The sequence below is a fragment of the Aptenodytes forsteri genome, unplaced genomic scaffold (genome assembly GCF_000699145.1).
Source record: "Aptenodytes forsteri isolate BGI_AS27 unplaced genomic scaffold, ASM69914v1 Scaffold33, whole genome shotgun sequence".
Taxonomy (NCBI): Eukaryota; Metazoa; Chordata; class Aves; order Sphenisciformes; family Spheniscidae; genus Aptenodytes; species Aptenodytes forsteri.
In genome coordinates, this window is record NW_008795037.1 from 822,566 (window position 1) to 834,610 (window position 12,045).

Consider the following 12,045-nt stretch of genomic DNA (forward strand, 5'->3'; position numbering starts at 1 on the left):
CACGCAGCGCTCCTGGTTACTGCACACCAGCTCTAGCCGGCCGCCCCCGCTCTCGGGAGCGTCATTCCCGTCCGGATAAGCGGGTCCGGCCGTGCGGTGCCGGCCTGGCCCGCTCCCGTCCAGCCGCCTGACCGTGCTTTGCCGCCGGACCTGCCTAGGCTCCTCCCTGAGGGTGCTGACCGGCCCTGTCGGCTCTCCCGGCACAGCAGCGGCAGCCGAGGTCTGCCTCACCTCCTTGCAATGCCAGCCGGCCACCGGTTTCCTTCTTTGGTTCTGGTCGATGTGAAAAAAGTCACAGACCTTAAGGTATACGCGGTTAATGAAACGGCCATCGCAGGCTATGAAATGCAAAGCTGCTGCTGCAACTTATTAGAGAAAGGGCAGTATAATCCTGTGTTTGCTGTAGCACCCCTTTCCCTAAGCATGTGCTGCAGCCACTGCTGCAGCCAGGGAGCTGGACTAGGTAAACCTTGGATCAGTTCCTGTCCTGCCGTTCTTACTGTCTTGTAACTGTGGTTTTGTTAACGAGGGCTTTGTACGCTGGGTGTTTTGCAGAAAAGCTGAAGAGTATCTGCGGCTATCCCAGGTGAAATGCACGGGATTAATGGCTCAAATGACAGCGACAAGCAGTGCTGTGATGTGCCTGGACCTAGCAGCTAGTTTCATGAAACAACCGGTTGACAAAGTAAGATACAGTATATGACTTGGCTGGCTGGTGCGTTTTCCATAAGTCCACTAAAATCGTTGTTCTGTGTAGTGTATGTTGGGAGCAGGAAAGGGATAGTAATAACTGACATTACCCTAGACCCAGTAGTGTGCTGCTAGACACGGTGTTGGAGCTTTCGCTACTCAGTTTGAAACAGGGCAAATTGAGATCAGTGTCATAGTCACTTCACAAGTTGAGCTTGCTTTGCTATAATTTCAGCTCTTTTAGTAACAAACAAACTACCAGCAAGGATGTTAAATTTAAGATCTGTGCCTTTTACTGTGGGAGGGAAGCAGTGGCTCCAAGGAATCCCTCTCTGTAGTGGTACCTGTAAACTTCCATCTGCAGACCTGCCGGGTAAATGGCACTGAGCTGCCACAATAACATCTGGTACAAGATGTTCATGATTGTCCATTCACAGACAGAAGAGAATTGGACCTGACCCCATGAGGAGTAGCATGAAAGTATTGCTCATCTCTTCAAGTTGCCCAGATCTTGGTTACCTTTGTTTTTAACCACCTTGTGATAAAAGGGCCATGTCATATTATATGGAAAAGACAAACCTCACTTCCAATGAAATGGTCTAAAAATAACATTGCATTAAAAGATGTGGCATTACTACGTGGTTAATCTTCCTGTGTGCAGTCAAAACTTAGATCATTCATTGCACAAATTTCTTTAATATAGCAATTGAACTTTATTTTATGGTATTGTGTAGTTTCTCCCTAATCTGTTTTGGTTGCCTGAATAAGATGTTGCGAAGGAATCTTGCTAATTCTTGGGGTTTGTCTTTGTCCTCTTGAAAGAGCTATTTTGTTAAACTCTCCGGTTTGAACAAGACTACCTACCAGAGCTCCATGAAGTCTTTGGAATGTTTGCTAGAGGTGAACCCCAGACTGGGAATGCGAGACTTTGCTGTGCAATTCTGCTGCACAGAGGCAGTGAACACCGCTTCAAAAATACTACAGAGGTGAGGAAGCTCTTGTGAGCACAGTGGTAACCACTAGCAAGATTCTTTGTTCATTAGATATATAAAGAGCTTGATGGTTGGAAGGGCCAGGTATCTCCCACTGACTGGAGTGGTGAGGTGAGTTCTTAGCACTGACAATCCAGCCATTTATCTAGGCCACTTTTTAGAATACATGTTAGAAAGACTTAGTCTGTGAAGCTCAGTAAGTCGTTGTCCGAGTCCCAATTCTTCAACAGGGAATAGTGTGAAAAATATAGGACTCCTAGTCCCTGTATTTGTCCATAGCATCACACTGTCTTCCATTTAACTGCTGATCATGTCACAGTTCAGAAGTAATGCTCAGTCAAAACAAATCCTCCCTTCTGGAGAAGCAGATCTCTTAAAATGTGCATTACTCTACCTGTAAAAACAATAGGTAGAACACTTCAATGGAGATTCAACAGATTTAACTAAAATTTTGCACTCTGTAACATCTACTTTAACAAGAGCAATCACTGAAGAGCTCTGTTCTGGAGTGCTGCCGCCCTGATAGCGCATGTTTAAATGCTGTTAGGTCAGTGAACAAAGGCTGTATTGTCGGTGCTTAATACAAACTAAAAAAAAAAAAATAGGCTGGGAACAGGTAGACAATAAAAAAATTAAATTCTTCAGTGCTGCACATCCCCCATGTCATTTTCCATATTTAAGCCTTCATCTGTGTCATATACATATTAGAGGAATCGAAGAAACTGTAATTCTACCCTCTATTACAGGATGGATTTATGCAAAGCATCTCATTGTAACTTTTAGATGTAGTGTAGAGGTAGAAGTGCTGTGTGGATGGGGAGCACAAGAAATAGATTTTACTGGCATACCTTGATCCAGATCCCTAATTTAAAATACATTTAATTCAAGAAGAGGTGATGATTCCAGTCCCCTTCTTTTCCCTAGCCTCTTTTGCTCTTCTCAGCCAGTAGCAGCTGTTTCTGCTTGACTGGGTTGCAAAGGACCAAATGATCCAACAGGAGACCTGTTCAAATGCTAAGTACCATGTGACAAATTAATTTCAATAGCTTCATTTGAGGCAAATGCACTATACAATTATCGCTCTTATTGTTGTTCTTTAGGTATGAATCCAGCCTCTCTGAAGCACAGCAAATGGACCTTGATTTCTCAAAACCACTTTTTATAACAGCTGCACTGTTCACTGCATGCAGGTGAGTATAGCTTGAGGGACCTTTTTTGGGCTTAAATGCCTAGTGAGACACCAAACAGAAATAGCGCTTACAATGTCAGCAGGTGATTCGTTCAGTATGTCTGAAGGGTCTCGCTTAGCACATCCTGCTGCCCTACTCCTGGAAATGGAGACAGCTGTAGCAAACCAGGCCTTTCCTTACAGTGAAGTCTCTAAACCTACACTGCGTTTGCCTTCAGGAGAAAGCAGAAGTATTGTATCAGATATACAGAAAAGGATCCTGAGTTACTTATCCTAAAATAAATGAAACCTGTCTTCCCTGGTGTGTAATCGGATGCTGTGGGTAATTCCATTAGGACGTATCCACGGCAGTGGCTGAAAAACTTCTGTTAGTGTTTTGCACTTCACCCTTCTTCCTCCCAGCCTAACCAGCATAACATGATCCCTTAGTAACATTTTCAGATTTTTTTTCCATTGTCAGGATAGATTTGAGCTGGGCACAAAGCAAAAAGTTGCATGGCTTTTGGTGAGATACTGCTCAAGGTGCAAGAATGGCTGCTAGCTTACTTCTAAGCACCAAGAAGCAGCCATTCTGAAGAAGGAAAAGCCCTACACAATCACATCCTGAGGGTGCTCTAACCTTTGGGAGGTGGATCTAATAGCTGTAGGCCTGTATCAGCTTGGAAGATAGATGTCAGGAGCACCTGACTCAGCCAACTCTTTGTAAGAAATCTGCTTGCATGCAAATATCTTCCTTGTCAGTATTACGCCTTGTAACAATCTTGTGAAGCAATTCAGGTGCTGCGTAGTTGCACAGCTCCTGACAAATGTTCTCTTGACACAGGGGTCCCACTGAAAATCTGGAAGGTACCTTTTCCTAATAGAATTTCCTTATGTAACTGGAACTAACCCTGAGTTTCAATTCCTGAGCTGTATTGACTGAGTAGCATAGGGGTCTATTTTTTAAGCAAATTTGTTTCTGAGTGAAACAAGGATTAGATAGATAGGACAAAAACTCGGGCCTGCCTTCCTCATTCTCACAGGCAGTGTTGGTACAGTAAACGTCACCTCAGCTGAATGACAGTTGCTGGAGTGTTGCTTTGTACAGAGATAACTTAACTTTCTCTTGTAGGTGTTTGAAGCTAAAAGTGGACAAAACTAAAATGTTGGCTACATCTGGGGTGAAAAAAGCAATATTTGACCGGCTGTGCAATCAGCTGGAGAAGATGAGCCAGCAACTCAGCAGTAAGTTTTTGGCTTGATCCCTGTAAGACAGCATATCCATCACCTGGCCTCACAGTGCCCCATCCTTTTCCACTAGTGGTTTCATTCTGATCACTTTCAGCTGTCCCAGCCAAACCTGCCCATCCATTCCGACATGTTTCCTGCAGCCCAGTTCCCAGTCACAGTCATTGCTTCTGGGGAAGTCGCAACAGCTTAGCGTGTGGCAAGGCCAAAAATAAATATTTTCCTCTCTTCTCAAATGCTCACTGCTCCTTACATTCTCTGCTGCTGCAATTTATTCCCTGCTTCTCCCATACTACCTGACCTATCTTAGATTCCTCCTTCTTGCTTGCTTTCTGCATCCTGTTAACATGGTAACATGACACAAATTAACATAAACATCTTGCTACCTCTCTTACTTTGACTGACCCACTTCTGTGTTTTCCTTTCCCCCGCTGCAGGATTAACAAGCCTCAGCCTTGCTCTTGTGGTATTAATTCAGCCATCACCTGAGACCATCCCTCCACATACAGTGGGCAGACATGAGGAATTTTTCTCATCCGTTGTTGAACCTGCAGCTCTCTCCACTCCTTTTTGTGGAGGAGGAAAATTGAAATACAATACGTGCCTTCCTGTCCTTATATCTCTGCTCCTTCCTACTTACCTCCTTTTTCCTTTCCCAGGCTCTCATTCTTACTCTCCCACTGACAGTACCCCTGCTTCACCCTGTCTTCATGCTTCGTATCGTGAAGTTTTCTGGAATATGCTGCCAGAACCCAAACCAAAAGCTGCTGCTCTCTCCCTAGGCGTGGACCTTACCATAGTGCAGTGCCCTATAAAAAACCCAAAAAAACCACCACTAAAGCAGCTAAAGGCAGCTGGGAGTTTCTGGATCAGTTCTGGGAAGAGTGTGCATCTGTATACAGGGACAGCCCCCTGCATGTTGTGGGCACCTATAATACAAAGTGTGGAAATGGGATAGAAGGGAAGAAATAACTGATAATCCTGCCTGAGTAACCCAGAAGGGTAGCAGCGTGTTTTTGGGCTATGAACATGGTGGATCATTGTGGTTACAAATGCAGCAGCGCTAGTTAAAGCGGCCAACCAGTCCGTGCAACCCTTGAAGTGTGCTGGCACCTCTGCATGTACAGCTCGAGCATCAGTCTGGACCAGGGAACTGCTCTGACTGGGAGACAATACTTTTGGAAGGTGGCACTGCTGTCAAAGAATTGCATGTAGAACACCGCCCTTGGGCCCCCAAACACCATTCAGAAGTAAAGCAACTTACTTATTTTTTTAGAAGAAGATGTTCCACTGGCTGCAGACGCACCTGAAAGCTTGCAGACCAACCTGGAGCACTGTGAGAAGGAAGATGGTAAGTTGTGTTTAGCTATGAACTAAAATCGCCTCACCAGAGCAGTTCTGAGCTTTATTGCTGCTTAATATTTTAGTTGTGTAGTATGCCATAATATTCAGTTCACAGCAGCTTACTCCATTCTGCAAACCACTGACTGATGAAAGGACAAAGAGAACCTAGCAGAAGGACAGTGGTGTTTATACTGACTAGTCATAGTAGAATTCAGGACAACTGTTCCATTCAGACACGAAGGTGAAGAGGTGACTGTTCGGCAGGTGAGGGGAGCAGCAAACCACAGGATTAGATAACACAGTGACAGACCCTGTGCTTGTGTCTGTACATTTGCTCACTGCCATGGTTATTCCCAGCAACATATTGTCCACGATGGCCTGTCATGGACTTTCCTTCTCTCATAGGATCTGAAGATGATGAGGAGATGCCATGTAAACGGCCAAAGACTGAAACAAAGCAAGACTATGAAGAATGGAAAAAGAAAATCCTGGAAAATGCTGCTAAGGCACAAGAGACAAGTAGGAGTACTGTCTCTGTAATGCCACCTAGTAATATAACTGCTGCTTGCTCATAATTTTAACTCTCTGCTCTAACAAGAGTTCCAGTACCATATGAGTGATGGCTGCCTGGTAGCCAGCTGATTTTGTTTATTAGCTAGTTTTTAAGTATTTAAGAATGTTATTTTTAGTAAATGACACCAGAATTGAGGTGATTTTACAAGAAGCCTGTCTGACTACTCGCCAGGCTGGTACCTGAGCAACTATGGCATTAGGTGGTAGAATAGCTTCATTCTCTTGCTGCAAGCAGCAGGTAACATTCTAATGCTGTGTTAAGTGTAAATAAGTTATAAGTTATATGCCCTTGGGCCCCTGGCTGGAAGTAGTCAGTGAAAAGAGAGGGAGGGGACTAACAGTGCCTTGTTAAACTGCAAAACCAGCAGAGGAATGAAGACTGATAACTTTATTAATTTTTTTTTTTTTTTTACTGTTGAAGAAATATTGTTTAGTTACTGAATTTGACTTATTTTTATGACCTGTATGGGACTGAAGTCTCTTGTGCTTGTGAGGGGTCCCAAATATTCCAAGAAACAATAAAAATACTGGAAGGAAAAGCTTTGCATTATGACATCAGGTTCTTGGCACTTGTCATATATAAAACCCTTAGAACGCAAAATAAAAGACATACAGGAGATGTCCCCTGGATATCTTCCTCCTTAAAGCACAGACAAGGATCTTGTCTGGGTAATACAGGTTTAACGCAAAATAAGACATACAGGAGATGTCTGTGCTTTAAGGAGGAAGATATCCAGGGGACAAGGATCTTGTCTGGGTAATACAGGTTTTTTGCATCTCGCAGTCATAAACTTAGGGAAGAGGAGAGAGTGCCCTGCCCTGTAGTTCTTAGAGGCAACTTCTGCGATCCTACACTTTCATCCCAGCCACTCGAACTACAATTTGTGTTTGAAGGAAAATCGTAACTTTTAGCAGTACAGGGCTGGTGTAACTATAATAAAAGCAACCCAAGTCTTCATCCCTTTCTCTTGCATGTTTTCTGCCTGGGATGTGAAAGAGAAGATAACTTTCATAAACCCTCATTTCAAAACAACCCAGAAAACCCTAAGCATCCATATGAAGCAAGGTAATTTATCTCATGTCTGAGCATTTAGATTTGAAACACTGCCCTCGTGCGAGCTTCTTCTCAACAGTATTTTAATGGCTTGCCAAATGCCTCACTGCTGTGCATACTCCCTGCTTACTTAAGTGATGCTGATCGCACCAGGATTACAATAGCCAATATCATTAACTGCTTTAGATATCAGTGTATGGGGCCAGTTCTTTTTGTCATGCTTACTGTTCCAGTGACTCACAGGTCACCTGTGGTTCGTCCTTTTAGCTTTTTGTAGACTCCAAAGCAAAGTGCACAGGACATGGTGAAACATCCCATAAGGCTGCAGAGGTGGGTTTCACTGTACTGCAGAACCATGTGATGGCTGCCGAATCTAAAGGGATTTCTTTCTATTAGAAACAAAATAGTAATCCTGCTGGCCAGAGGCACCTTCTCTTTGTAGAAAATGGAGAGGAAATACGTACAAGACAGCAGAGAGCATCCGTGTGTTATCCTCTAACAAAAATAGAGGAAGAAGCACACAGTAATTGGAAAGTTAAAACTTGCTGGCCATTTTCCTTTCACTTCTCCTCCTAATGCATAAAAAAGGAAGTCACTTGAAGCCAACTTTACTTTAATTAGCAAGAGCTAATTTCATTCTAGACGAGAGTTCTGAAATTTAAGAGTAACTGTTGGGGAATGGACTCCAAACAAATGCCTGGTGTGCAGAAAAAATATTGGATAATTAACCCACACTGAGCAAAAGCTGTAACAAAATGCCTGCCTTTTAAAGTCTGATCTAATATGTAGCAGAGGGTCTTCAGGATGGGAGAGAATCCAACCTAGTACATTAGCATTCTGTTGTTAAGACCTACTCAGATGCTTTCAGATCTGTTTGGCGGGGGGCGGTTTAAACCAAAATTGAGGAATAGGCTTGTTCCATTTCAATGGAATTTATTCAGAAATATACAGACCAATTAATACAATCACATTTAGCATGCAGAACCACTGTGGAAGGAAAACAAACAGAAATGGGCCTTCACAGAAGGTGATACATTGTCAAGATTATTTCACTTGATTTTAATAATTCTTCTCTGTCTCAATTCTGGAAATGCTGCAGAAGTCCAGGATTCAGGACTATGCAGAGTGAGAAGCACTAGAGTGGAAAAGATAACTAGACTAGGGTAAGCCAGTCTTACAAACCTCTTTATTAGCAACCAACACTTTTGCTAATTCAAGGGACTTGAAAGTCCATAAAGTTAAAGGGAGCTTTACAGTGGGTTGATGCTTTTGCTGGAAAGCTAGTTTTAGTAGTATTAGTTTCCGGTTTTCCTAAGAGCCCATCCAGCTCACACTGAGTTTTGCAGAATCTAGAACAGGAATAAAGGAAACCACAGGTTTAATAAATAATGTTATACTTTTAGCTAAGAGATTGTAAGTGGCTCCAACTCTTTATACATCAGGAATAAGTTTAAAATCCAAAGTATTGTGAAGAAAACGTTTAATACTCAAGAGCAAAGTGGGGGAAAAAAGGGCTTCAACCTCCTAACTGGGCTAAAGGCAGAGTCTGGCAACACACCGTGTTCCTGCCGCTGAACAGCAATAAAACCTATTTTGCATATCACACCATATCAACTTCTCGGACTTCATTAAAATTGTCAGAGGAGAAAATATCCTCAAACTAAAACTTACAAATTAAGGGCTGCAATCACAGCCAATGAGAAGCACTTACAAGTTTTAAATACATATAAAATGATGTCTGGAAATCTCTTCTTTTCTGGACAGCATGAGATCTTTTTGCATAGACCCAACGGTCATTAGGCAATTTTTATTTGTGGCAGTTTCACCTATGTCCTTCCAAAAGTTCAATCAATTCAGCTCAATTCAACTCATCGTAAGAAAAAGCAGCAATGGACCAACTGACTTAAGTTGCTTCAAACCAGGATTCCTCATATTTCCTAACTATGCAGTGACTATTTTTTAAAGGAGAGAGTAGAATAAGAAAAACCCAACAAATAAAACCCATTCAACTCTGAGTAGTTGCACTGAATCATCGTCATGTTTGGGGGAAAAAAATTAATCTTTTTGAAAAAATTACAGAAGAAAAGGATATCCGATATCTTTTGTTGTAAATAACAAACACCCGAGGGAAAAATTGTGCCACTGTTGTGGCAGTGCTCTAAAATTGATGGCATACATCAGTCACGAAGAAAGTCTTTAGAGATCCCATGGTTGGTGTGAGAAACGAGAAAACTGACAAGGTGTTTTCTGGTGTAAACACACCGACAATACTCTGCAGAATCAAAGCCTTCAGCGAGAAGTCAGCCCCAATAACAGCCATGTTTTTCCATCACTATGTACAACAACTAAAAACTTGTAAAAACAAACAAGGTAGCTTCTGCTATTAGAAATTATTTCAGTGCCTCTTCCTTGAGGCGCTTCTGGAACCTTAGCGCTAACACACGTAATATTTGAGGAGGACAGACCCAAAACCTTATGTTATAAAACAAAGGGGTAGAAACTATTGAAGATACTGAGTCTTCCTTTCATGGCTTCATGTCCATCTCCAAGAGTGGTAGATGCTTCATACAAGCTTGACAGACATACTCTGAAATCTCTTCAGCCTGTTAGCAGCAGCCACCACATAAAAATGTTTCTGTGAACAAAACAGAACAGTTCAAGTATGAGTGCAACTGAGGTAAAGGACCTTTTCTGTGGCCGACATGGATTTTTCTTCTTGGTAAATCCATTTACCTCTAGTGACCCACACCTTATGTGGACTGCAGCGCAGAACAGCTTTGTACTGGGGAACCACTGATTACTGCAGAACAGACTGCTGGCACTGAACTTCTGCAGCATTATTATGAATTATATAGCGATACGTCTTTAGATTATGTATTTTTTAAAATGCAAGTGCAGAAGTCTGCAACCAAAAAGCTGGAGTGCAGGAGTGGAAAAAGTGTAAGCTTCTGGTTTAACTCCTTGGTAAGGAATTACAACTTTCCAGTGACAAAAGAAAAGGAAATGGTCGTCACTGAGTTTTCCTCATGTTTCCACAGGCCTATTTGTAACAAGATCACTGTGTTCACATTTCAGGATCGATTATCTACAATCCAATAGAGACTCCAATAGAAATTCTTATCTATCAGTTCTTCGTATAAAATTTAGTTCTGAAGGAGCATGGGGTTATCAGAAGGGTCCTGAAGAGTTCTCTGGATGGGATTAAGCCTAATTTTTTCTCTCTCCCACACTTCTACTCTCTGCAATGGGAGGCACAAAACTGCCTTATGTTGTACCCCTACTCCATAGTGACAACAGAACAATGCAACTGCTGTCAATGGAGAAAAATCTCTCCAATATGAAGAGAAAGAACATTTAATATAAACTAAGTAGCATCTGAAGTCTCTGAACTTGTAAAGAAAAAAAAATTTAAAACTTCTAAACACCAATCAGAAGGAGTAAAAATTGAAACCATATTTGCTAAAAATAGAAGCAATATCATTCTGCAGGAGAAAAAACTTAATTTACAACTGAAAATAGACTTCCCAAACTCATATTTACAGGAAAGAAGCCTATGGACAAAAGTGAGCCAACATACAAAAAAGGAGGGAATGGCTCTGCCTGCGTTGAGCTGATTTTCCCTCTGGAAGTAGATTTGCCAGACTTTGTCTATTTACCTTCCATTTTCTGTGAGCCATGTAACTCTGCAGCAGCAACTGGGACTTCAGGCGAAGCTTGGACTTCTTGGCTTTGGCAGGTAGATTGTTTAACCACTCGTGCTTCAGACACTGTGTTGCACTCATCCGGCAGCTGTGGGAGAGGAAATCTGCCATGTAAATCCAGCTAGCCTTGTTGCCATTTTCTCAGTGCCCTGTGCACCTCAATATTATTGATAAAGAAACTGCCTTAAATGAACCAACACAAGTGAGTGGAGATGCTGTTCATCCCAGTGCATAGGATCCTAATGACACCCTGCACTCTGCAGCGTAAGGGGTGAGTGGTGTGGAAAACTGCTGGTGGGTCTGCAGTGGATTGATTGAGCTGTGGTTAAATACTGTATTTTGCCTTTTTAGGGTTTGGGGTGTTTTTTTTCTTTGAAGAAGCAGCTGTACAGGTTCATCAGTTTACGTATCATTTTGTTATGTGAATGCAGAACTTTGCTAAGAGAATCGGTGCATACAGAAAAATAATATTTGTGGTATTATCTGTCTGTCCTGATAGTGCAGGCTTATTCTGTGCCTCATATTTAAAAAGCACAATTGTCTATTCACCCTAAACTTGGATCAAGCTAAGCATACATTATATCCTGACATTCAACAATGGGCCCAAATGTGAATCCAAAAAGCTTTGAGAAATATATGGTAATAGAGGAAATCTTGGGGGAGAGGTGTTGAGGAAAAGAAGTTTAATTTGCCTTTTTTCAAAACAAAACCCTATGCCTAACTCCTGAGCTTTGTCTGAGCTGTCACTGAGAAGATGATGAAAAGATGACTCCTGCCTGCTCACACCTAATTTCAGTAGTCAGGGGAGGTAGGTACAGATCTAGACCTACTGTCCCAGGATGGCAAAGGTGCGGGGGAGGTAGGTACAGATCTAGACCTACTGTCCCAGGATGGCAAAGGTGCCTAGTCTGTAGGAGAGCAGAGGCTGTCCATAAACCTTGTGAACAACTGGGCCAATTAATCGTTGCTCTTTGCATCTCGCTGACAACACTCTTTTCTTGCATAGTCATTTAATTCACAGCTTCTAACCAGACTTCGCATAGTGTCCCTCTGGAGTCTTTATTCCCATTGCATAAAAAAAATTGAAGACTCCAAAGCAAAGTTTACAGTCTCACAGCAAATCATCATCACAGTCTGAGAAAAAACCCTTTGTTGTCTTCTGCTGGCAATATAGAATCATAGAATAGTTTGGGTTTTGCTCAGAGCCAACCTGACCTGGAATGTTTCCAGGGATGGGGCATCCACATCCACCCTGGGCAACCTGTGCCAGTGGTT

The 12,045-nt window shown here is 42.3% G+C and overlaps 2 protein-coding genes across 2 annotated transcripts in view; one reads left to right on the forward strand and one right to left on the reverse strand.

Annotated features, from left to right (window-relative positions):
• The window catches only part of ORC6 (origin recognition complex subunit 6), a 10,023-nt gene extending 3,480 nt beyond the window's left edge, over positions 1-6,543 (forward strand). Inside the window, exons 2-7 of the mRNA XM_019471372.1 lie at positions 556-685; positions 1,513-1,676; positions 2,783-2,872; positions 3,983-4,095; positions 5,375-5,449; positions 5,848-6,543. Coding sequence (XP_019326917.1) covers positions 556-685; positions 1,513-1,676; positions 2,783-2,872; positions 3,983-4,095; positions 5,375-5,449; positions 5,848-6,017 — 742 coding nt within the window. The 3' untranslated portion in view covers positions 6,018-6,543. The remainder of the gene's footprint in view (positions 1-555; positions 686-1,512; positions 1,677-2,782; positions 2,873-3,982; positions 4,096-5,374; positions 5,450-5,847) is intronic.
• Positions 6,544-9,632: 3,089 nt separating this feature from the next.
• The window catches only part of MYLK3 (myosin light chain kinase 3), a 23,169-nt gene continuing 20,756 nt past the window's right edge, over positions 9,633-12,045 (reverse strand). Inside the window, exons 12-13 of the mRNA XM_019471373.1 lie at positions 10,726-10,858; positions 9,633-9,704 (exon numbers count right to left, since the gene is read on the reverse strand). Of these exons, the coding sequence (XP_019326918.1) occupies positions 9,633-9,704; positions 10,726-10,858 (205 nt within the window). The remainder of the gene's footprint in view (positions 9,705-10,725; positions 10,859-12,045) is intronic.